At 43.4% G+C, this 26,962-nt stretch overlaps 1 protein-coding gene across 1 annotated transcript in view; it reads right to left on the bottom strand.

Moving 5' to 3' along the window:
• The window catches only part of PDE1A (phosphodiesterase 1A), a 199,894-nt gene extending 175,184 nt beyond the window's left edge, over window positions 1–24,710 (bottom strand). The window contains exons 1-2 of the mRNA XM_048485393.1: window positions 24,352–24,710; window positions 23,985–24,218 (exon numbers count right to left, since the gene is read on the bottom strand). Coding sequence (XP_048341350.1) covers window positions 23,985–24,088 — 104 coding nt within the window. The 5' untranslated portion in view covers window positions 24,089–24,218; window positions 24,352–24,710. The remainder of the gene's footprint in view (window positions 1–23,984; window positions 24,219–24,351) is intronic.
• Window positions 24,711–26,962: the final 2,252 nt, after the last annotated feature.

Raw genomic sequence — 26,962 nt, 5'->3', positions numbered from 1 at the left:
AAAGACTTCACTCTTCATTCCTTCACAATGTTCCACAACCATTCAAGTACCACCACTGAAATTGATTTTTTTTCTTAATTAAACAAAGCAATTTATCCCTCTCATTGCTTCTTGTAAATGTCACATTTTTAGTACCTTTGGAAATGATTTTTCCTGTAAAAGATAGGCTGCTACCTTTTATGCATGAGTAGATTTGTATAAATGCTGAACATTATAAAGCATATTGAAGCAAAAACATTTAGCAAAGATTAAGCTACATACCACTTTATTTTTTTTCCCTTAATTTGATGTCATTATGAATCTGTTATTCCTTGGTATTGTTATGTAAATCAGAGCCAATCTAGCAGACTACAAAAGGGAGGTGATTGATAAAGGCAGTTTTCCTGATAAAGTTCATATTTTGAGAAAATATGAAGTGCAGTCTTGGGCAAAATTTTGCAGATATGGATAACATGGGAAATCTAGGCAATTTTCTGAAGCATTGATCTATTTGGTATCTCAACCCTATTACTGAAATTAGAACAGTCAGCCTAATTATCAGCAATGAATCATAAAAACAATTCTTATGACTACTGCTGTGTCTTCTAACATTGGGAACATGGGGTGGTCTCCTATGTCTAGCAGCCTTGCTAGTGCCTATCTTGATATCTAATGATTGCCTCAAAGCAGCACAGCATGAAAAATCATCCTGCCGTTATGAAGTGTAATGACAGCCAAGTAGTATGAAGTACAATACTGATACAACCGGGCTGGACAGCTATCTGAGTGTGGAGTGCTTGCAATATCAGACTTATTGATACAACAACTATATTACTGTATCTACATTCAAATCAAATTAAAGTATGGCAATTTCAAGAAGATGTTTATTCCACAACACAGATTGGCCTTCTGTAACAGGACTTTTGCTAGGTGACAGAAACTTGAAAATATTTGCACTTTTAGTTAGGGTAACTATCCAACTAAATCCCTAAATAGGGTGTCAGGAACTAGTACTCATCTAATGTTACAGAGTAATGGTAAGAACTACCAGCATGGTGTAATGGTTAGAGTGGCAGGCTGTGAACAGGAAGGTCCGGGTTCCAGTTCCACTAGGACTGCTAGCTGTGGGTTGGGAAATATCTGGAAATGTTGGGGGTGGAGCTTGAGGATTGCAGAGTTTGGGAAGGGAACTTCAATTGGTATCAGGCCACCTTCTGAAGTGGTCATTTTCTCAGGTGAATTGATCTCTGCCACTTGGAGATCAGAGATGTCCAGTCATCACCTGGAGGTTAGAACCCTAAGGTTGATTCCCCACTGCAGAGTCGACTAGATTCGACCCGGTTCCCTGAAAAGGAACTGACCTAGGTCGACTCCATTGTTACTCCCCACAGCAGCCGAGTTCGTCCCACCAGAGCTGAGCTCAGAGGGCGGGATCACCTCAGCACCTCTTCTGCTCTTTGTTCCTGATTGGCTGTCATGTTACCATGGAAACGTGAACATGCATCCATTTTTTTTAATATAATGGCAACATAGCCACATATCAGTGCTCTATGTAAAAGTGTGCTGTTTATATGTATGGCCATTGCTTCAAATACAAGAAGGATTTTTTTTAAAAGGGCGCACGTCTTTCATTCTGAGCATGCCCAAAACACTGAATTGTGATTGGCTGACCAGAGGGAACAGTTCCTTGATGATTCCCCACTTTACCGGCTTAGACCAGAGTTCGATCTAGGTTCGCTGAAAACATTGTACCTCCCTGATGGAGTTGGAATTTGACAGTTTGAGGGGGTGAAGCTGGGACAGAACCGTGTCGAACTCAGTGGCTGTGGGGAATACCTAAGTCAAACCTAGGTTGAACCTTGGTCAAACCTGCCAGTGGGGAATCGACCTAAGTCCCACTCAGTATAGAAGTTTACTGGATGACCTTGGGCCAACCCCACCCCTCTCTCTCAGTCTAACCTATGTCACAGGATTGTCATCAAGGTAAAATGGGGGCAGGATTTAATATATTTTTATTTATTAAAAATTGTGATGGAGAGATTCAAAAACCAAAAGGTAACTTAGGCATGAGAAGTAGCTTTGATCTCAGGAGAGAGATCCGGAAATTTTATGCAAATGTACCAGAGTAAACTTCAAAAGGCCTAAATTACCTCATGGCCGGAACAGAGTTTTCCTGAGCCATGAGAGACAAAGGCTAGAGAGATTCCACCTTGGGCCAGGCTAAGGGAACCAGCTCCCTGCCATGGCTCTGAGTTTTGAAACAAAGAAATCCTATGAGAATGTACTATGCTGAGGAAACTATGTAAAAGTAATCTTTTTTATTTTTGAAATAAAGACTTTAAAAACTCAGCAGTTGGAGTGCCTGGTTGGAAAAGAACCCGGATTTGTAGAGGCAAGGCTGGAGCCCTCAGTCTTGATCTCATGACAAAAATGTATACACCCACCTTTCTGTTGAGCATTGCAGGATGTAGAAGCAATTTTATGAAACAAATATGAAAAACAAGAGATAGTAAAACCAGCCTAAATACACTTAATGCCCCCACCAAAGGTGGACAACGAAAAGACCTGGCTGTGGTTAACAACAGAAACTCTGAAAAAGGAAACTGAATCCCTGATTTTAGCTGCTCAAGAGCAAGCCTTTAGAACAAATTCGATCAAGGCCAGAATTGAAAAATCCTAGGATGATGCAAAGTGAAGATTATGCAAAGAAGCTGACAAAACTATAGATCATGTCCTCAGCTGCTGCAAGATCACCCAGACTGAGTACAAACAGAGGCACAGTTCAGGGGCCAAGATAATCCACTGGAATTTATGCAAGGATTACAACATTAGGACCGCTAAAAACTGGTGGGAACATTGTCCAGAGAAAGTCATGGAAAATGAGGTCAAGATCCTGTTTCAAATTATGACAGGTAGTTACAACTACTTCTAAGCAGACTGACCTACAGAGAATAAGATGTAAGAATATCTAGAAACAGAGGCCGTTTCCGCACGGACAAAAGGAGCGACACGATGACGTCGTAAATTGCGACGCCTCTGAAAAAAAGCGTTCGCACAGACAGGCGGAGCTGCGGGCGTCCGCAGTCCCGCAGAAATGTGCCGGTTCGCACGGAGGCGCTGCGGAAGCGGTGTCTCGCCATGCTCCGTTGCGGCTGCGCACTCGCGAAGCAGCGCGATTGGCTGCCGTGACTGCCCTGATGTCCTGCCCGTCCCCCATCTGTCATTGCCTCTCCTCCCAGCTACTGTCTGTCCCAGTTCATGTTACCTGTGAGACCAGAGTGTGTATGGGCAGCCACCATCTGCACAGGCGAGATGGATCTGGGAAAGGTGCTTGACCATGCAGGGAAATCACCAGGGACAAACGTGTGTGTGTGTGGGGGGGGGGGACGGTGACCAAGCTTGGCCTTTTGGCAGTCACCATTGTTGGGAACGGCTCAGTGGTTAGCCGAGTTCGCCGCGACTCTTATGATTATTGATTGCATCACATGTGGGAAAAAAACCCTTCGAAGCGTTTTTTTGAAATCTGGCGTCTTCGGCGCCCGATTAAGCGTTTTCACGACGGCGAGCCCTGCGCACCTCCGCCACTATCGCGTCTGACATCACCCGCTCTGACGTTTCTTTTCCCGTTTCCACGACGTCATATTTCGCCCGTGCGGAAACGGCCAGAGATAGCTACTTTACTGAAATAACCAAAGGACTACCATTGAGGGATTAAAATCTGACGGAAGATAATAAAAAAAATAACTGGTTGAAACATCTTGTCCAAAAAGCTTTTGAGTTTTGACATAAACAAAACAAAGATTAACCCATCAAAAAGTTCTTGATCTTTTTTTGGATGCATAGAAATAAATGAAGAAATGTCCGATCGTTTAATTTCTGTTTTACAATTACAGAGATATTTTTTTATTAATTTTCATAACATCAAAACTATCTGTGTTGAAATCACAGGAGGGAATATGGCTCATTGGTTAGTTAAGGAGCAATGGACATTGTTAGTTATGAGACTGAGCAAAAGATTATCTGACTAATGGGAAACATAAAAATGTAAATGAGCCATTCTCAGCTTATTATGTGTTTCATAATTCACAATGTTACCCTACAGGAGAAGTAAATGTTGCTTGTTCTTAATCATTAACTTCAGTTTGATGCAGCTCAGTGTTTATGTTTTTAAAAATAAATCATAAAGATTTTTAGTAGCCAGATGCAGCACTGAACAGTTATAAAAACACCAACTAAAAATTTGTGGCAACATAATCATGGCCTTTGACATAGAGTTACTGTGTGAACTCACAGTTATTACAATGAACTACTTTGTCAAGTTGTTATTTATTCTACCTTTCCTTCATCATAGAACTCATAACCTCTGTTCAGGCACTGTGCATAACCACGATCTAATTAAGCTCACTGTGGCTAAGGTGAGTGTCTGAATGCAGGCCACTTCACTATTAGGATGCCAGCCAGTCCCTCTTCCCCAGGGTCAGAGGATCCCAAGACTCCAGCTGCTGCCCCTGCTACCAATCAGCTGGCCAGTGGGGACGGTTTACCAGGCAACAGTGGGAAGGCCTATATTGTCATCACATTTTTGCCACACACCATAAGTGACAACAGCATATCACTAGCAATGCCAGACACTCTAGTATTTGAGCCCAAATACTAGTGAGTCCCGCGTTGCCAGCAACACACTGACTTCATTTTCGGTATGCACCAGAAACAACAGTGCTATGTTGCTGGCAATGTTGCCAGTCCAGGCCTCCTCAAGCCACCGGTAAGCCCTCCCTGTCCCCGCCAGTTGCCAGGAAACACCCAGCAACCCTACTAATTATGTTTAGTTGAGGTGTATCGAACTACAATTTGAAACCAGGACCTGAAGTTTGTTTATTAACTGCTATTATTCTGCTATGGTTTCAGGTGGTCTAGGAAGGGAGACATCTTAGTTTAATTGTAGCTTGTTCTCCAGAAACACCCTCACAATCTACAGGCAGAATACAATGAAACCACCATTTTTCAACACAAACCAGGATTTAAAGTACCACCTACTAGCTGAACCCAGGATTCCCAAACTAGCCTTGATTAAAATGGTGAGCCGTAGGGTTCCTAGAATGTCAAACACTCAGTAGATCTGTATCCCTTAGCTCCAGTAAATGTGATAAATCACATGCTGGCCAGCTGTACTATATCCAAAGTATGGAGTCCAGGGTTATACATTTACCTTGACAGATGCACGCTACATGAAACTCTATTGCATCAGTTTCTCCATTCACTTCAATAAAAACAGCAAAGTTTTAATAGCAGTTCCAAGAGAAGGATTGGTATTCGAATCATTAATTCCTCCCTCTTGTCTGAACTGCCTTGATATTCTGCAGTATGTCACCTGCTACCTATCCTAAAAGACAAAAATAATTTCTCTCCTAATGCTGCACTAATATATTATTTTCACAAGCAATTTTCTAAAGGAATCTTTTTTAAAAAAGCAGAAATTGGAATCTTCAATAATAAAACTGTGTGTGGTTTGTTTAAAACGGAATGAATGTTTTTGTGGAAAATGGAAAGACAAAAAAAGAGGAGGGATAGCCATCTTAATTCTCACTTTGTGACTCATATCCTGGAAGTGGAACCAGATTGTCTTCTTGTTCTGCTTATTTGAGAAGGGAAAGAATCCTTGAGTAAGTCAAGGCTTCAGTTAATATACTAATTTTACTTAAAACAATGCCTGCATCAGTGGTCTATTGTTCTCAATTGAACTGGAGCAAACCATGTGAGGTCTTGGTTTGTTTTATTAATTTTTATATTTGTTTCATGTATATTCACAAACCTGGTTTCAAGGGAGGTCTGTCTGTTCCCCAAAATATAGGTCATACTTAACACCTATAGTTTCTGCACTGTAAAAACACAGCCGATACTCCTTTTGTGTGCAGCGCAGGTTTATTTAGGCAAGACAATTATTATTCAAGGATACAGTAATGAACCATATCTGATGCACGGGCAATGGGTGAAATTAATTTCTTATGAACAAAAGAATAATAAAACTTGGAAATTATTTCAAGGCTTGATTCAGAAGAAATCTCTACTACTTCTGTTAGATGGAGGTAAATGCAGATCAAAAGCAGAATTACTGTCATTTGGATGGCTTTAAGAATCAACCCAATGATTATTTACTGGCTTTTGACACTTGCCTTTAATGAAGTTTGGAAGTCACTTCCTATCATAGCTTTGAAAATTCACTCATGAGAACTGATGTAGACCCTCTTATGTGCTGTCAAGTCACAGCTGAGCTATGGCAACCCCACAGGGTTTTCAAGGCAAGAGATGTTCAGAGACAACGACCCTAGACTTCCTTGGTGGTCTCCCATCCAAATAATAACCAAGCCTAACCCTGCTTAGCTTCCAAGATCTGACCAGATCAGGCTAGCCTGGGCTACCCAGATGTGAGCAACACCTCTTATTAAGACCAGCCCCCCACCAAAAAAACACTGTGACAGCTTTTAAGTTCTCCAGAATTTTCTACCAGGCCAGATGTTTTGAAAAAGCAAAGAAAGGGAAAATGTACCTGTTTCAAGCACTTGAACGTTCCATGTCTTAAAAAGTACCAGGGGTACTACCCCATCTCAAATTCCAGGGGCTGACTTAGGATAGCTCAATAGAGACTGGAGGAATGTATGCCAAAAAATAAACAAACCAAAAATTAAAATCGACACACAACACAGCAAAATAATAACAGTTATAATAATGTTTCAGCTTGCAATAAAGTGTGATTGGGTTAGGATGAGGTAGGTACTTGGATACAATTCCTGGCAGAATTCCTGTACTTCAACAACTGCAAGAGAAGCGAAAAATCGACTGCTGGATTTTTTACTCATGAAAAACTGCAGCAATGGAAAATTCAGTTGTTGAATTTCGGCCTATTAATGAAGCCATTAAAGATCTCAGAGTCCCGGCAGCTACTGAAACACCTGAGGGGAGAGAAGTCCAGGACAACAGGTCCTGAAGGAACCCCCAAGGGCCTGAGGGAAATCACCTGAGGTAACCCCTCTCTCGCATGATGGAAACTCTACTTCAACTTATGTGGTATTTATGGCATACAAATATATGTGCCTAAGGCTCTCTTGATGATTTTATTCATTTGTTTAAACATTTTTACCCTGCTTTCTTCCACTCTTGGGACTCAAAGTGGCTTACACATAAAATGGCCAACAACAACAAATACCCTCCCCTCAATTGAAACAGGTCTACAAACAGGCACTCAGAATTCTTTTCCAGCAGGGAATGGGATGTGACGTCATCCTGAGATGACCAAGTTCCTTCTACTCTTTGCATCTTTGGGCCATGAAGGGCCTGATCATCACCACGTCTCCCACAAGAAAATTTGCTAGTGACTAGGGTGGCCTGCTCTGAGTTGGAAAGTACTCAGGGTGGATAAAAATCAATGATTAAATTAAGATAAAAATAAATGGGATGGTTTTGATTTAAATAGGATTTTTTAATAGAATGCTTTCTGAGGAAAATTCTATCTATAGATCATTTAAACAGTTTTCTATTTAAGATTCATTATAGTCCAAACGTTATTCATCATGTAATAAGGATTAGTTTTTAATTTTGTAGCATGAGACTGTGTATACATGCAAAGTTTAATTTTTTGGACAAATGAATTCGATTAATCCATACACAATGCCATGCTCTTCCAGAGGTGTCTATCAGATTTTTTTGGGTGAATTTGTATTTCCAGAGATTACATGTCTCTTCTTCACACTAGAAATATTATAAAATAAGCAGACAGGGTTCAGAAAAAGACCTTAATCTCATAACTTTGCAAATTTATGTACACAGAATTTACCCATCTTTTAAGTGCCAAGTTTTAAGAAGTCTAATGAATAGAAAGGTGTTCAGAGTAAAATAGATCTTCACAAGGAGCTAAGTGTGAGGAGGGAGGGGCAAGCAGTAAACATTTAAGTGAAACCTTTTGAGCAGAATGCTCCACAAGTCTTGGTATTTTTGTGTGTATAATCTGAGGTTTATCATATTATCCTCTCCCTGGAAGAGAAAATCTATCATGGCAGCAGGCATAAAGAGACCCAGTTTGGGAATATTTGAATGAAGTTCCTCTAGCTATGGATAAGGCAGGCATGTGTGCATAATGCAAACACTGCAACAAAGAAATGCAAGGCCCGATAGCCCAAATGAAACTGGAGAGAGATAATTATGAAATTATTGCAAGGCAAACTACCTATGAATTTCTAATAGTATAGCCAAATCAGTAATTTTTAATATAACTGTAAAACTAATCCAAAAAGTTATGATTCTAAAAACGAAACCTTTCAGCTGGTTGTAAATATTAACATTATACCAGCAAGAATGAGTCTTTATGTAGAATACCGTGATTTAAACAAAGTCTTACTGACTGATTTAAATCATGATTTAAATCGTTTTGATTTAAATAAAATTCACCCTGGAAATACCTGAGTATTTGGGAGATGGAACCTAAAGAGGGCGGGATTTTCTCCAGGTGAACTGATCTCTCTCGTTGTCAGGCATGACTTCCGCCTTGCCTGGCATCAGCTGGCCAAGGCCCAAGGCCCACATCTGGGCCTCCTGTTATCTGTATGTTAATGGGCCTTTCTACTCATTATCGCTGTGCTTCGCAACTAGTAAGTTGGCATCCTCACCTCAGGCCCCAGAAAAATAATTGAGGCTGAAGACTATTGCCTGATCATGAGACATCTAGAACACATAACAAAGATATTCACACCTCGTTATTCTGTTGTTATGCTAATCTATGGGAAGTCTGGACAGGGGGCGTTCGAGCAGGAAAAGTGGAAAGAAACGTTTCTGCAGGAACCATGATCCTGCAGCGTGGGTAACTGTGGCAGCATAATAAAGGCTACAGATTTTATATCTAGAGTCTGAATTAGGGCCTGTTGTACCAAAACCTATGGAGATCACTCATATGGATTTGTAAGGAATCTGAGGTGATCTCCAGTCACTACCTGGAGGTTGGCAACCCTACTAGCCACTCATAAGCTGGTTCCACACAGTCAGGATGGGAAAAACTAACCTGCTGTGGAAGCAGCAGCAAGTGAAATGGAGGGGCACTGTCCATAAGCCCCAATCCCACATGTCATCTGTTGATGTCACCACCCCTTCTCATTCCTCATTGTTGCATCGACCCAACAAGAACCTTGCTGGAGCCCCTGTGGCTCAGCAGTCCCCGTGCTTCTAAAAGCTGAACTGTGGATGACAGTGGAGGCTGTTAAAGTGCTAAAAAGAAGGGGGAATTCCAGAGCAGAGTCTCAGCATTGGGAAGGTGGCTGGGCATTAAGTCCACCTCCCAGAGCTTTCATAAGGAGGCTCCTCCTGCAGCCCCTTGAGCCTTGAGTTGGACCTAAAGAGGCTTGTCTTGCACAGCATGTGAACAAGGTCATCTGGAAACTTCTCAGAACAGCAGAAATAAAGCAGCCATACAAAGCCTGAAAGGGGCTACTGGTGGGATGATCATCTTTGGCCAATTACGGACAGGAGAACTTACCTCTTCTCTGCTCAGGTGGCATCAGGTGTGTGCCTAAAGTGCTCTTGCTTTCCATGGGGAAAGCCAGAAGTAAGAGCAGTAGGTGCATGGCAAACTTCCTTCTGATGCACAAGCATAACAACTTCCTTGTACATCAGTACAAAAAGTTTGCCGTGCTAGGATTCAGTTGCCTCCTATGTAATCGACCTTCATGAAAGGAAAAATGCTGATCTCGCTAATCTATCAATCAAATGCTTTCTCATCTGTCAATCAAAATTATGTGCTTTTGCACACAATTTGTTCAATCAAAATCACCTGGCACCGCTCAAAGTACTAGCATATGTTCATCCATGTACATAATATTAAACGTTCCTAAGCGTCTAGTTTTCGGTCCTCATTACGCTCAATAAATTATCCGTGACAAAGTCATTAACTTTACCTGCTTTCTGCTGTTACATGAGGGTTTCTTTGAAAATAATTACAAGTGCCCCCCTTTAAATCTAATGAGACAAACATCCGCGGAAGTTGCAGAATGTATCACTCCTATGAATAGTTTCAGATCACATGAACACATAAACTTCCATATACTGAGGCAAACCCTTGGTCTATCAATGTTAGTACTGTTTGCTTGTGCTTCCATGCGACAGCCCTTCAGGGTTCTTTCGGTGATACGCAGAGAGGATTCAGTAGCCTCTCGATGTTCTCCCGAGTAGATTATTGATTATTTAGGTGGGCCGAGAGGGGGTTATTAACTGGTGATTTTGCCTTTTGGTTAATGAAAGCCGATGCTTCTTCTTCAGTAGGTATACGCAGAGCTTGAAGTTGTCTAGCAGCAGGCGCACCGGTACGCGGCGCAGCCTGCGCCCCATGCATTCCGTTTCCTGCCCAAGGACTCCTCGAGCAAGAGTGGTGAATTCCTCGCCTTCAGACGTCGCCTAGTTGACGCTTCTTCATCGTGCCCCGTAAGCCCCATTTCAGTTCTACTGGGTGCCACAGTTATCCGAATCCCAAATTCACCATGGGAACCTGTTACTAAAATTTTTGGATCCCACCACCGAGCATACGTCTTTCACATCACCTACTATTTGATACTTCTGATTGGAGATACTTTGGTTTGAACCTGGAACCTTCCTCATGTCAAGGAAATGTCCTAACACTGAGCCATGACCCCTCCCTTCATTGTACAATAATGAAGCCGTTTATTGAAGCTATTATCAAAGACTGCCTCCACCGTCTGGAGAAAAAAAAAATTCTGTGCAGTGTTTCTGCTGCCGGTGCATACAAATGAGCAGATAAAGACATGGAGCTTTTATCTGTTAATCCTTTCCATACCCGCAACTAGGGCTGGCAGGTTTTCCCATCACAATGGGAGACCTCCCATCCTCAGCCCTCCGTTTATTTGTTTATTTTTTTTATTTATGTTGTTTCTAGTCTGCCTTTCTCCCTGTAACTCAAGGAGGATTACGCAGAGTGACTCAATACAATCAATAGGATGAGGCATTCAATAAACGATGAGATCGGATTTGGGTTGTAGAACCAACCAGAAGTCTAAAAAAACAGAGCCGAAGCAAAGCAGAAGTATTGACATGACATGTTAAGCGATGCAGAATTCCATGGTAGGATCCGAATTTATGCAGCAAGCCACACAGCAGTATAGACTACCAGTCCCTAACTTATTGTGGGGTCTTTTGAGTGTCTGTGAATCACTGGTGACAGTGCCACCCTCATGCCTACATAGAAAGTTTAGATTCTGTTTACATACATATAAGGCATTTCATTTCAGCCCATACTGGCAGGATAAATGGGAAAAGAATCCATGGTGCTTGAGTTTGAGGCCATGGTCGTTTTTCCTTATGTAATGAGCTAGAATTGTATTCGGCCAATCAAACTGTGCCTTAGAGTGATTAGAGGGAAGCCAAGAAGACTAATAAGTCAGAAAGTGTACATTCATCCCACAACACTTCCACCTCCCTCTGGGGACTGACCCTGCTATCAGCCAATGACTGGTTCCCTCATGAACTGTGCACACTCTACAGAATGACATGATGATCGCATCACAGAATAATATGATGATCTCATGATAGAGACTTGTTGTCTGTGCACTATTTAGGGATTTCACCTCCCAAGTAAGCCATGCCTCAGACCATCTGTTGTCCACAATTCCCATGTGGTGAAGTGCACAAGTTTAAGGGGATATATCGGTTGTGTAATCCTAAAAATTTTTAGTAAATAGGTTCCCATGGAAGTGGGACTAAATCTGTGGCACATAATGGGGGCTGGGTGGGGCACTGACAGGCGTGGCTGGGTATTCCATGGGCATTCCTGGGAGAGGCCACAGAGGATGCAACCGCTGCGCTGGTCCTTTGCTTTCAGGAAACAAATGCACTTATATTATAGCTGGCTGTTAGGCACACCAAAAACCTCCTGCTAGACTGCTTCAAGTTCTGCGCGCTACTGCTGAGAGGAGGGGCATAACGAAGGCAAAAATCACGTGGCAAAATCACCAAGTAGTAACCCCCACTCGGCACACACAAATAATTAGTAACCTACTCTCGGGAACCTGTGAGAACCTGCTGGATCCCACCTCTGGGATATATATGTTTTAAATATTTTCATTAAAATTGATTTTTTAATCTTGTATCAGAGCCAGACAGGGGTATTGTGTTTTTGCTGTTGATATTTATACTGTCTCAGGCTCTGCTTTGTATGTAATTGAGTCCTCCTGATTTCCCCAGACAAGCTATTTTTTAAGGTGGGGGCCACAATGCGTACAGGCAATTGTTGATTTTGCCCATTTGCAAGTTGGCACCTGCAGAAGACCCTGCGGGGATGAGTGAAACTATTGCTTGAAAAGCTGCCAAGGGAAAAACTGGACATTCTCCTCAGTGTTTCTTTATATAATCTGGTGTTTCTTTACATAATACACAGCACCACAGTGATTGGGCTGAATTTTTTTAAAAAATAAATATGTAAAGAATCGTTTCTCTTTTGTTCACCACCAGAGTCAATTTAGACTTTTTAAAAAATTTTGACGTGCCAGGCCCAAAGAATTGACCATATCTGATCTAGTCCAACTAGGACCTTTGAAAAATAAAAGATAATGAATTATATTAAGAAATAAGATAAAACAACCACAACACGGTTGTCACCAAAGGGGGGGAAATGTTCTCTGAAGCCTCAAAAACAAACATAATGTAATGCCATTATTATTAACTAATGAAAATGTCACAAAATGGAGCCCAAACTGTTCACGAGTGTCCATTGACCAGCCTAGGAGTCATGAGTAGGGGGAATGGCCCCTTCCTACATAAGCAGAATAATGTACTTGCTAACTAATTTCTCAATGCACTTTGTATCTCACAGAATAGCAAAATCCACTTGCAAACAATTGTGAAAGTGGATTGAAAGTGCATTAGTCTGCATGTGTAGAAGGGGCCTTTGATGGAAAAGTTAGATTCTATCCAAAACATCTCAAGTGTCGCCAAAAGTTGTGTTGCAGACTCTAATTATTGTGACCACTAGTGCAAAGGGCTTTCACAGATGCAGTAATTCAACAACTGCTTCTGGGGACCTCAATGTTCTTTTTAAGATGCATGTGTGACCGCGTGGCCACTATACTGGTCCTCACAGACAGCTCTCTCAGGTGGCTCAATTCCTCACAGCGTTTTCAGACTGCAGTGCAACACAAGTGAACACTTAGAAGGACCACTGACTGGGGCGAAGAAGCACAAACAGTGGTTTCACTCCCTTAGGGAATATAAAGGTTCACAGTTAATCAGTTGCTTCCCTGGGGTGAATTTTTTTTCCAGTTAGCCCCAGGGAGACATCTGGTTTACTGCTGGCATCCAAGAGATTGCAGCCATGTTATCTGCATTGTCTCAGTAGATTTAAGGCAGTGGTGGCGAACCTTTGGCACTCCAGATGTTATGGACTACAATTCCCATCAGCCCTCACCAGCATGGCCAATTGGCCATGCTGGAAGGGGCTGATGGGAATTGTAGTCCATAACATCTGGAGTGCCAAAGGTTCGCCACCACGGATTTAAGGCATCCTAAAACCAGTTTGTACTGAAAATCATGCAATCCGATTAACAAGGCAATACCTGTTACACTTAGCTCAGTCTAAGGCCAAAGCAATCAGCAGGCTTTGATTGGAAACACTGTGCATATATTAAGCCTTCAACGCATCCTGCGTTCCACTGGAAGGTTCCAGAGGATGCAGGCTGGAACTTTCCCATAATGCCTGGAAACTCTTCTCATCTCCCCACACAAGCATCTCAGTCTGATTAGAAGTTCTGGGAAGCACAAACAATGTTTTGTAATATTTGGGCTAATAAAAAAGCATTCACCCACAGTTTGTCCTTGGAAGTTCTTTCGTAGACTGGCATGGCAAAATACAAACTTTTCCTGAAAAGCCTGAAAGTCGTGTATTTTATTTCTTCGCCTATACAGCCTGCCTTTCCTCCAACCCCTAAGTGGGGCCCAAGGTGGATAACAAAATTCATTTAAAAACAATAATTTACAACACAAATCAGTAAAACTAAAACCAGTAAGGAAAAGCAAAAAAGCATCATAAACTGTACACATACCCTCACACAAACACTGTTCCTCTGCCCACAAGTTAGCCACATTATACAATAACTTCCACAGTAGAGTTGCCATTGGCAACCGGCAGGGAGAGTAGAAAGCGTGGGCATGTAAATTGTCGTCTTTCCAACAACACAACATCAGTTCTGGTGCAAAGTCAAGGACATCATCTCATCAGGGTGACACTCTAGAGTCCCACTGAAACTCTGTGGCTTTCAAAAGGATCCAAAAGTATTGCTCCAATGCAAAGATATCACTTCCTAGTATGCTCTGGAAGTGATGTTATGCTGTCAGAACTACATCAGTTCTTCCCCATTTTTCCCTTGCTGCCCTATCAAGGGATATCAGATGAACCAGGTTATTGGGACTGAGGTGTCCGGCTGAAGAAGGAGACCTAGCAGCCCTATACCAAAGGGCCTCCAGCATACCAACAAGTTAGGACCTTTTCTTACTTGTACCAGGAAAATGTCCCTTTTATGTTGGCCAACACTGTGAAAGCTCATGGACAAAATAGCCTCGGGGTCATAGTATTTTGCCTTCTGCGGCACTGTTTTTGAGATAGAAGCCACCGCTTCCTACATGTGCAGCAGAGCCTGGGCAATGGCTGCTCACATCCTGAAAGCTGCTCTCAGTGATTTCTGGAGAACCACTGAAATGACTGACAACTGCAGCAATTGACTCAGAGTATTGCGCTGCCATCAGCAACTGAGAGAGACTCCTTGGCAGGAAAGCCACTGCGGTTGCACTGCAGAAACTTAACAAGGGGCACTGAGAGGGTCATCTCAGAGTGCAAAGCTTCTGCAAGGTCCTTGGCATGGAAGGGTTTATTTTGCTTCCTTCTTCCTCATCCCAGCTATTCAAAATAGACATGTGCTTTGGACTTAACCTATTGTTTCACAAAACAATATGCACATAGTAATAATTCCAGGGAGGTTCCCCTCCTTGCAAAGAACATTTTCCTTAAACAAATTCCAGATTTAAATTCACTGCATGTGTGATTGCAGACAATGCCAAGACATCTCAGAGTCAGTCATGGGTACATTATAAAAACATGGGGATCCTGTTAATTTTATTAGGGCCCCCATTATCAGATGCAGATGGATTTACAAACACAAAGAAGGGAAGACATGGAAATCCTTACACCCAATTTTATTTTATGATTGAATAATTCATACGTAATACAAAAGTAGGCATGAACTTCCATATATTTGGTGTCCATCTAAACCAGCCCAGATGCTAGGATGTCTTGTGACATGAACACATAAAGCTGCCTTACTGTAGTTCTTTACACATGTCCCTCTATGCATTGACTGGATGTACAGAGAGGAAGAGCAGGCATAAGCATATAGGCCTTGCTCACCATCTCCACGTGATCACCCGACACCAACACAAAGAGGAAGTGTCCATGTGTACACTTAGGTTTACCATTTACCCACATAGGATAGAAGGTCTCTCACCCTCAGCTCCCATTACCCACCCCCATTCTGGTTGCTGGGGTCAGGAAAAAATCTCTGTCACTGCAGAAGAGTAATGTTACTTCTAGGGGAAACCCAGAAGTGTTGTCACACCGCTCTAGGAATCTGTGGAAACTCTATGATTTCCCCAGAAGTGACATAATGCCATCATTTGGTGGTACCCCACATGTTTCCACTCTCCCAGATTTCTGCTGGTTGTCACCTGCTGGCTGACAACCCTACCTATGCTTCCTCCCTATGATTGGAATTTTTAGAAAGCAATATCCCCAAACATGGTAAGGAAGCTCCATACATATGCACCTTGTAGAAAACCCAGCAGTCATGCAGAAGAAGGACCAGTACACTCATTAACACAAGGGATCCTAAGTAGGACTACTGGGTCAGACCTCTGGTATATCAAGAATAGTGTTGTCTACTCTGACTGGTAGCCGCCAGAGGCATTCCTCCCATTGGGCAAAGTGGGCAGTTGCCCAGGGCACCGCCTTGTGGGGGGCGCAAAAACTGCAGGTTCGTTTGTAGGGATTTTTGTTTTTTCAGTGTTTTTCTGTTTTTGGCCTGCAGGGGCCAGAGTTTTTAGGCTAACAGCACCAAAATTTCAGGGATTTTTCAGGAGACTATCCTGATGATATCACACAGGTTTGGTGAGATTTGGTTTAGGGAGTCCAAAGTTATGGACTCCCAAAGGGAGTGCCTCCATCCCCCATTGTTTCCAATGGGACCTAATAGGAGATGGGGGCTACACCTTTGAGGGTCCATAACTTTGGACCCCCTGAACCAAACTTCACCAAACCTGGGTGGTATCACCAGTAGCAGCTCACAAAGATACCCTGAAATTTTGGTGCTGCTATCTTAATAATTGCACCCCTGACACCAGGCACCCCCTAAATTTCCCCAGATTTTCCTTTTAAATCCACCCCCTTCCTGCCAATGCTTGTTTTCTTTCTTTCTTTTATTATCTCAATGCCTAATAAAGGTGGTTGTGGTTGTGGTTGTGGTTGTGGTTGTGGTTGTGGTTGTGGTTGTGGTTGTGGTTGTTGTTGTTGTTGTTGTTAAATCCACACCCTTCAGCATGGATTTAAAGGGAGAATCTGAGGTCCCCAGTTTAAACATTGAAAGTGTTGCTGTTTCAGGGTGGGGGATAATCCACCCCAAAACAGCATCACTTTCAATGTTGTTTAAACTGGGGACCCCAGATTCTCCCTTTAAGGTGAATTTAAAAGGAGAATCTGGGCTCCCTAGTTTAAACACCATGGAAAATAATGCTGTTTGGGTGGACTTTAGCATCATCTCAGAGCCAACTAGGGATTCTTGTGACTCTCCTTTAAATCCAATCTTGTAAAGGGAGAATCTGGGGTCCCCAGTTTAAACAACATTGAAAGTGATGCTGTTTCCCCCAATTTGGGGGGGGGGGGGCTGGATACAGCACCATAAAATGTTTTCATAGCAGTAATAAAACATTTTGAAAGCATTTTGAAAATGTTTTCAAAAAAATATTTCTGCTGTGTTCAGATTTGTGAGTTGGGGCATGTTCTATAATGGGATGGTGACTTTGAAACAACCTGGAGGAAAAAATAATTGTTTGGTCACAGTGGGGGAGGGTGGCTGCCCATGGGGGGGCATCAAACTCAGGTTTTGCCCATGGCTCCAGTTTGCCGAGGTACGCCACTGGTAGCCGCTTTACATCCAGGACCTCAGGTAGAGATGGTTCACATCACCAATCTGGTCTTTCTGGTTGGAGATGCCAGGGATTGAATCTGGGACCTTCTGTATGCAAAGCATTTTTTAAAGTTCTGGATTCCTCTTTACCACTGAAGAACAGCGGTAATGTACTCCTTCCTTTGTACATTAGTCTCAGAGACAGCATCCATCAGCCAAAACCCAACCAATACCACTTTGCTTAATGCAGCCTGGCTTTTACTTCTTTACACCAACCAACTGGTTGCCCCTCATTTCATAAATGGCCAATATTTATGTCAAATAATGTTAAAATGGGCACAATTTCTTTTTTAAAAATGCCCTGTTCTGTCAGAACACTCAGACCAAAGAGTTTCTACATTAAATAGAGACCTGTTGAAAACTTTGAAGCTTGAACAACTTGGTATTTAAGTAGCCATCTTAGTCTGAACTGGACATGACCCAGGTTAGCCTAATCTCGTCGGATCTCAGAAGCTAACAGGATCGGATCTGGCTAGTATTTGAATGGGAAACTTCCAAGAAATGTCGGGATCCTAATGAGGAGGCAGGCAATGGCAAACCACATCTGAACGTCTCTTGCGTTGAAAACCCCACAGGGTTGTCATATGTCAGCTGTGAATTGACAGCACTTGCTGCCACCAGACATTTCAATATATGTGAAGGTTTCACCGTTCTGTGTCCCTTTCCTTCCTCTTTCAGACAATGGCTGAGATCCTGTTGCTCTCTAAGCTTTATCTAAAACCTTCCTTTAGCTTAAGAAGTCTTCTCCACTAGAAGTGGTGTTAAACTTTGCTGGGTGGAGTTGTAGGATTAGAGCTAAGGAGGGAATATGACAGTACTGTGTTCTGCATTGCCTTCCCCAAGACTCCTCCAAGGAGGCAAGATGGGGCAATCGCCAGCCAATTATGTCACATCATTGAAGATGGAGAAAGACAAACAGCAAATTCAGGTGATTTTTTTTTAACCTGTATCAGTCTGATGACATCGGACATTCAGTCATGTTCACATGCTCTCTCCTTTGTGCACAGAGGGCAACTGAAAACATCCAATTTCAGTCAAACTTCACTAGTCTGATTCAGCAGGTTTCCCCTTGTATTCAGCAAGCTTCATGGGTAAACAGAGATCTGACCGCAGCATTCCTTGATGAAAAGCCTCGTATTCTTTAAATTGCTTCATGCACCATATAACCCTATGCAGAATTATGCCAATACATTAGAGTCTCTCAGCATCAGACTTAACTGACAGTCTCTGTCAATTCTGACTCAGTATTTGCTTGTTTGACTCACTGGAAAAGGAAAGGCACACAAGTATTGGTGGGATACGAATAATTTAACAACTGGTTGTTTACAAGCACCATTTTAACAACCGGTTCTGCTGAAGTGGTGCAAACCAGCTGAATCCCACCACCGCACACAGGCTTCCATGCCTCTCTTCTACCATCCAAGCAAGACCCCCACATCTGCTCTTTCACTGCATGCTGCTGATCATATGGCAACTAGTGTAAATAGTATATTTTAAAAGATAAAGGAGCAGTGGGTCATTACTAGTCCATGGGGTGACATCGCATCATTACATTTACTAGGCAGACTATACTTATGGAGTGGTTTGTGGTTGCCTTCCCCAGCCATCTACACTTTACTCCCAGGGCCCCTTCCACACATGCAGAATAATGCACTTTCAATCCACTTTCAATGCACTTTGCAGCTGTGCGAAATAGCAATATCCACTTGCAAACAATTGTGAAAGTGGGTTGAAAGTGCATTATTCTGCATGTGCGGAAGAAGCTCCAGCAATTTGGGTACCCATTTTACTGACCCTGGAACCGGCTACCTGAAACTGACTTCCATTTGGACAGAACTCAGGTCATCAGCTGAGCTTGGACGGCAGTACTGAAGCTTACCGCTCTGAGCCATGAGGCTTGCTTAGATGATTTCCTCACTGGCAATTAATCCTGGGATAGTCACGCGAAATATCCAGGTTTCCTCATAACCTCCCCACTGCCGAACAGTGGAACACAGATCGGTCCCATTTCTGCTGCTCCTCCCCCCCCCCCCCTTATCACAGGATTTTTCTGGACCTGCTTCTATATGCACCTTTTTGAAAAAAACACTCCAATGGGAGCTAATAGGAGATGGAGACTACACATTTGAGGGTCCATAACTTTGGCCCCCATGAACCAAACTTCACCAAACCTGGGTGGTATCATCAGAAGAGTTGCTTACTGATACCACCCAGGTTTTGTGAAGTTTGGTCCAGGGAGTCCAAAGCTATGGACTCCCAAAAGGGGTGCCCCATCCCCCATTGTTTCCAATGGGAGCTAATAGGAGATGGAGACTATACATTTGAGGGTCCATAACTTTGGCCCCCATGAACCAAACTTCACCAAACCTGGGTGGTATCATCAGGAGGGGCTCCTAAAGATACTCTGAAATTTTGGTGCTGCTAGCTTAACAATTGGACCCCTGACAGTGGGCACCACCACCCCCAAGGGGCAGGCCTAGATGTCTTCACTAGAAACATGCTGCTGTGAGGATGTTGGAACCTGGATGAAAAGGTGCCGATTCTTTTGAAACTTGGTTGTATCTAGATTAAATTGTCAGTGGGAATTCGACCTTAGACAGCATTATAAAGGTACCCACAGGGTTACAAGTGTCACTGGAAACCAATGAAAACACCAAACGTTGGAGAACATGCTGTTGTGGTGAGAAAATATAGTGACCCCCCTCCCCCCCAAAAAAATAGCAAGTTAGACTCACCCCACCAAGAAAGCCTAAATGGTTCTCTCATCCTCTATTTAATCATCGCAACAACCCTGTGAAATAGATTAGATTGGGAGAGGATCATTGGCCCAAGGCCATTCAGTGACTTTTAGGGCTGGAGATGAGGGTGGGGCTTGAATCTGGGTTTCTCTGGTCTCAGCCCAGCACTCTAAGTACTGGACCACTCTGCTTTTCTGGCCGGAGAACAAAAGTGTAGCTTTGTGGATCAGTAATGGGTCAGGGCTTCCATTCATGGGCAGTGCCCCATAATTTGTTTCTTTTGTGGTCCTGGTATCCCCAAAGAAAAGCTGGAATAAAATCAGAACTCCCCCTAGCTATCTGTAAGCTACAGCACCAGTGACTCTGTTCTGGATAGGTAAATGTTGTGTTAATACAGCGCCTGTTTCCGGCAGCCTTTATCACCAGGCATTAAATGACCTTTCACTTATAATTTTTCTTTAACCATCAGTTCGCAAGTTAATCTTTATCCAGACTATCATGAACTGCACCTTCTGCAGGCAAGTTGCATTGTTCCACTACCTTGCACAAAACCTGTGATAGAGCTGTTAAAAAAAGAAAAAGCTTAAGAATGCAAGAATAAGAATCCTAAGAATAAGACCATAATCTTTATATTACTGAAAGAATCTTCATTGCATCCAGTCTCTTATATGTTCTTTCAAGCCTTCCGTCTTTGTTGATCATGCAGATAGAATACGTGAAAGTCTTCAAAATATTGTCATTGCATGGCTAATCTAAAACAATGACATAAAAGGTAGCAACGAAATTTAAGGAGCTGTTAAAGTTTGGAGCCTGAGTTTGTTACCCTGCCATGGGTAACAGAGGGGCAATGACCCTGTTTCAAACTTGCAACTTAAGAACATAAGAAAGAGCCTGCTGGATCAGACCTGAGTCCATCTAGTCCAGCACTCTGCTACTCGCAGTGGCCCACCAGGTGCCTTTGGGAGCTCACATGCAGGATGCGAAAGCAATGGCCTTCTGCTGCTGCTGCTCCCGAGCACCTGGTCTGCTAAGGCATTTGCAATCTCAGATCAAGGAGGATCAAGATTGGTAGCCATAGATCGACTTCTCCTCCATAAATCAGTCCAAGCCCCTTTTAAAGCTATCCAGGTTAGTGGCCATCACCACCTCCTGTGGCAGCATATTCAAAACACCAATCCCCCGTTGTGTGAAGAAGTGTTTCCTTTTATTAGTCCTTATTTTCCCCCCAGCATTTTCAACGTATGCCCCCTGGTTCTAGTATTGTGAGAAAGAGAGAAAAATTTCTCTCTGTCAACATTTTCTACCCCATGCATAATTTTATAGACTTCAATCATATCATATCAACTTAAACACTGGGTTCCCACTGGATGAATGTGCATTTGGAGAACTGAATGTATGAACCAGATCTATTTAAAAGAACTGGGTCGAAGGAGATGCTCTTATCGCTGGAACTGGATCCTCAAGTCCCTCATGCAACTTTTCTCTGGCTGCTACAGAGGACAAATGCATGCCTCTGATCAACTAGATCCCGAATGGCAGGCGAAACACAGAACAGGTACATATACTTTAGTAAAACAACTTGAGGAGGTTATCCTCGAAAATAGTCATTCCCAGAGATTTTTTGTACAGATTCCTACAGGATGGCTTCCAATGTGCTTCTTAGTGATCACTTGCTTCTTCTGCAAAGATTCTCTTCCTCAAAGCAAAGAGCCAATTCTGGTCATTTTGGCACAGTCCAAATATCCCAGGTTGAGCAAGAGAAATATCCCCGTTTGGCCAAGAAGTTTGCACAATTCCTGGTCCTAAAGCGGGTTTGTCCTGCAATAATTCCCACATCCCGGGATTTTCAAAAATCACCAATTTGACGATTCTTTTCAAAAATCCCACAGTGAACCCGCTACTATGCAAACACCATGGGAGCAGAAATAGTTTATTTTTCCCGTCCAGCCTTCTGATCTCCCCGCTCTGCCACCTGCCCCCCTGATCTCCCCACCTGATGTCATGTCAGTTTTAAACTCTGCTGAGCCACCAACGGTTGCAGCCTGCCCTTCCCAAAACATTCCCCCAGCACGTTTTCTGCTCATGGTATCGACCAGGTGTCATTTCACCTGGGTTAATCAGGAGTGGAGTTCCAAAATGTTCTGGTTTTCTTTTCTGTACATGTACTGGTTGCTCGGAGCACATAGCTAGAGAGATGTGCACTTTGGGCCAAATGCTAGTGGGCATATCACTGGGGCAGGGGAGTCTTTTGTTTTCCACAAAAATATGAGAACATGAGTGGGAATATGATGTGATGCTGTGCCCCATTGTTTTTCGCTGCTGCTTGCCAGGTTGAGGCCTGCACTGGGCCCTATCCAGAACTGGAAAAAGGGGGGCTTTGTTTCCCCCCGCTGCTGCCCAAAAACAACAGCCAATCAGAACACGGGACATCAGGGATGTTTTCACCTGCACAAATATGCTTGCAGTGTAAATATAAAAGACCCGGGCTCATGCAAAACAAACTGGAGTATTTCCTCCCAGTCTTCACTTGATTCCTTCACAGAAATGGGCAGCCATGCGAAGAGAAAAACAGGGATAAAATAGACCCGGATTGTAAGATACTGTTCGTAACCCTGTATAATTGTGCCGTGCAGAAACGGCCTCTGACTTTCTTCCACTTTACTGAGACAAGAGGTCTTCAGAAGAGGCCAGGATGCATTCTCTTTGGCCCCTTCCGCACATGCAGAATAATGCACTTTCAATCCACTTTCACAATTCTTTGCAAATGGATTTTGCTATTCCGCACAGCAAAATCCAGCAGCAAAGTGCATTGGAAGTGGATTGAAAGTGTCTACAGGGAACACCCATATGGAACTAGCTGCCTCCACCACAGGAATACCCTTGGCTTGGAAGTATCTAATCTTCTATGATTGGACTCTGCCCCACAGCATCCGTTTTGCTGTGGTGTCCGTGTCTCTTCTCAAAGTTCCAAACGTGCCCCCAGGTTCAACAACACTGGGGCTTTCTGCTACCAATCCGGGAGTTCCCAAGAAGTGTTCTCCAGAGGCCCTTCCAAAAGTTCATCTCCTTCATGTGCATTATCCCTTCTGCTAAAAGGATGAAAGCCCACCACTACATTCAGGGCAACCAAAAACATTTGCAGAATCCTTAAGTTAAAATCAACTGATCCACCCAAGGATGCAACAGGGCCAAGGAGGGAATCTTTTGTTCCTTTAATGTTTTGTTGTTGTTGTTCTTTCCTTTCCTCTCTTCTTTTCCCAACCCTCAATATCAGCCTGGGAAACCCCGTTTTAAAAGAATCTGTGAACAACAACTGATATACTAGCACACAAATATATAGCCCGGTGTTCTCACAGAAATAATCTCTTTAACATTTTTCCCACCAAGTGCAAAACTACTTCTTCGGAAAGCATTCCTGTGATCAATAACACAGACAGAGGGATCAACTGAGAGTAATATTGTTGCCCCTCTTGCAAAGCTAAACTTGACAGCAGTTCTTGAATATTTAATAAATAACCTTTTCCAGGTTTTTTATTCCATGCATCCTCCAATAAGCTCCAAGCAGCATAAACAGATTCCCCCCACAACACACACACATACACACACGTTTTATCATAGCAATCACCCTGTTAGCGAGTCAGTCTGAGAGGCAAAGAGAGTGATTGGCTCAACATGATCCAGCATGCTCCATGCTCGAGTGGATATTTGAACGAGGTTCTGCCCAGTGTGACATATTACACCACACCGACTCTCCGTTTAAGTCTCAGATGCCAGAAGTAGCTACTTTGCTGCCCTGAACACAGGAAAGGCATGATTCCCATTTTCCCATTCAGCACCCCTTAGCCACATGCACACTGAGCGCACTGACGGTATTCTGGCATCCTAAGCGGCATGCCTGTAAAACATCCTGCCTTGCCGTTGATAGCCATATTCAGCACGGACAGCTGCTTTTCCCGGAAGACAGTGCAAAATACAGAGAAGAGGTACTCACATCCCTTTGAGCCGCTGCCACATTTTCTCGGCGTGTCCTCCTATGGGATACTTTACAGGAGCGCTCTCCAGTCCCTGGCCGGCTTCAGTACCTGTGGACCCCATGGTTAAAGTGTCCCACAGCAAAAGAGTTAAAAGTCGAGCTCAGCAGGAAACCCCTGTCGCCTCCAGTCCTCTGCAGATGCCAGAAGATGCGTGCATGTTAGTTAGCAGCTGCTGTGATATCTCTCCAGACCTATCAGGATTAAAGAGCAGAGGAAAGCTTCTGCCTCAAACGTTCATTCACTTGAGTAATCAAATCCACGCTCCGGCCAGTTCCCCCCACCCCACCCCCCAACTCAGCCCCTTAAGCATATGGCTCTTCTGACCTCAAAAAAGCAAAGTAATCCATATAAGTGAGCCAGCAAATGTCCCCGTTGGTACAGCTCTCTCTTTCTCTCTGCTCTACCCACTCTTAAACCTCCACTACTGCTCTCCGTTGCAATTCAATCGCTGGAGTTCGGTGCACTGTTATATGTGCTGCTGTGTTCTCAAAATGCCCAGGAATCCCTGGGCTCAGGAATCTGAGTTGGCTACAGCAGGTCCAGAAAAGCGAAGAGGTTTCTGTTTTCCGCAGAAAGTGAAATGCAAATCAGAAAAGCAGATGGCAGGAGCCTGTCTCGGCTGCACCCACCCTAGGAAGTGGGTGCATCTGTTCCACAGCGCTGCTTTGTGCCACTTTCAAGTGGATCCTGAATTGCTTCTCGGCGAACAAAACAGTCTTGCGGCACCAATAAAGGGAGCCGAGGCTCCCGGCGTGCGTGGACGCTCTGCGCAAAGGAAATTAGAGAGCTCTACAGGTTGCCATTGAAGGAGGCCTCGATAATTGCGACTATTCAGCTTCTCCTAGCAACTCTGCCCAGCAGATAACTGTCAAATTAACCAGTTGAAAATGCCGCAGCTGCAAGCCTGTTGAAGGATCCTTTTGGGATGGCAGCATATGTGGCTCTCCAAGGGCGGCGAAGGGGGGGGTGGAATAATGAACACTAAACACTCAAGCTTGCGGGGTGTGTAGGGGGAGAGGATATTAAGTGGGCAGATAACAAGCAAGCTGAATGAGAACTAATTGCTTGGCCAGTCCCATAGCTGAGTGCCAGCTCTCTTTCTTGGGCAGCCCAAGGCTGGTTAGCTCCCCAGCCATAGATGAAACTGAAGGAAAAGGATAGGACGCCTGTTTCATATATCTCTGGTTCTTTTTGCTGGGTTACCTTTGGGTACTGAGCCAGCGTGGTGTAGCGGTTAAGAGCAGGTGCACTCTAATCTGGAGAACCGGGTTTGATTCCCTGCTCTGCCACTTGAGCTGTGGAGGCTTATCTGATGAACTCATGCCAGCTGGATGACCTTAGGTTAGTCACAGTTCTTCGGAGCTCTCTCAGCCCCACCCACATCATACTGTGTTTGTTGTGGGGAGGGAGAAGGGAAAGGAGATTGTAAGCCCCTTTTTGTCTACTTACAGGAGAGAAAGAGGAGATATGAATCCAAATCCAAATCTTCTTCACTGGTGGATGCCCCGAATTCAGCCTGAATGTAACATTTTGCTCGGTTTTGGAACAGATGCACATTTTATCAGGACAGGGAGAAAGAGAAAAGCAAATACACAATATCTGAGTAACCTGAAGATATTGGTGGCACTAATGTTAATTAGGGCAACTTTCCTCTAAGGAGAGGAGTGATGTCAGGGAACCACTTCATGCATATAGCATATTTCAAGACTTCATATATTATATATAAGCTCAGCAGTCTCCACAACAGTCTTATAAGGTAGGTCCCTAATAATCTTTGCAGTTCCAGGATTTGTGAGGAAAGAGTAGGCAGGCCAACTAGTGCATTATACCAGAAGGGACACTGGACCAAATGCCTTCTTGATTGACAGCTGAGCCTCTAATGACACTGGTTATGTTTATAAACAGCTTCTGGGCAAATCAAAGAAAAACTTCGTCCCATCAATTTCAACAGGGACACACTGAAATGTGTTTAAGTCCCCCGCCGAAATCGATAGGCATAAAAGTGCTTCCTTCTGGTATGTGGAGTAGAGGTTAGCAGACTGTGCTAAGACTGGAGAGCTCAAGGTCCCAATTCTACACGGTCATCAAATTCATCAGATGACTTTAAGCCAGTCATTCTTTCTTTCTGCCCAGTCTACTTCTCAAAGATACTGTGCGGATAACACATAGGAGGGGAGATCTACATATGCCATCTGGAGCTGCCTGGGGAAAGTGTGAGATTAAAATGTTAAAGGTCAGGAAGTATCCCTAATGATTTTTCCCTCGATCTCAGCCTTATTTGCAGAATCGTCAAATCAGAGAGTTAAAAGGGGCCATACAGGCCACCTAATCCAACCCCCTGCTCAATGCAGGATCAGCCTAAAGCTTTCCCTGACAAATGTTTGTTCAGCAGCTGCTTGAAGACTGCCAGTGAGGGGGAGCTCACCACCTCTGTAGGCAGCCAATTCTACTACTGAACCGTTGGAATTTATAGCCTTGTTTGCAGGCAGCAGCAGGAAATTCTGGGAAATCTCTACGAACATTCTAAAGGTGACAGGTAGAAATGGTTGCTCCCTGACTCTTACTGAGGAAAGATGTTATGTGTTCTGCTAACCAAAAGCCTCTGACTTAAATGTATAATATTGCAGACTACTCCTACTGTAAAAAAAAAAGATTTTAATATTCAGTCAGTCCCTTTCCACCTGTAATTGGTACTCTATCCTCTGTTGCCAATGGGTACAGCTCCCTGCTTTTCAAACACTTAAAGAGAGCAATCATGTCCTCCTTCAAACTTCTCTTCTCCAGACTGAATATTCCCAAATCCCTCAGCCTTTCCTTATAAGGTTTGGACTTCTGATCCCTGACATCCTCGTCATGTTTATCACACTTTGGTCAAAATTTGAGAAGGTAAGAGTGACTGGAAAAGGCAACCATGCTAAGAAAAGTTAAAGGCAGC

This window comes from Sphaerodactylus townsendi, linkage group LG02 (genome assembly GCF_021028975.2).
Source record: "Sphaerodactylus townsendi isolate TG3544 linkage group LG02, MPM_Stown_v2.3, whole genome shotgun sequence".
Classification (NCBI taxonomy): Eukaryota; Metazoa; Chordata; class Lepidosauria; order Squamata; family Sphaerodactylidae; genus Sphaerodactylus; species Sphaerodactylus townsendi.
This window is presented reverse-complemented; position numbering and strand designations above follow the sequence as displayed.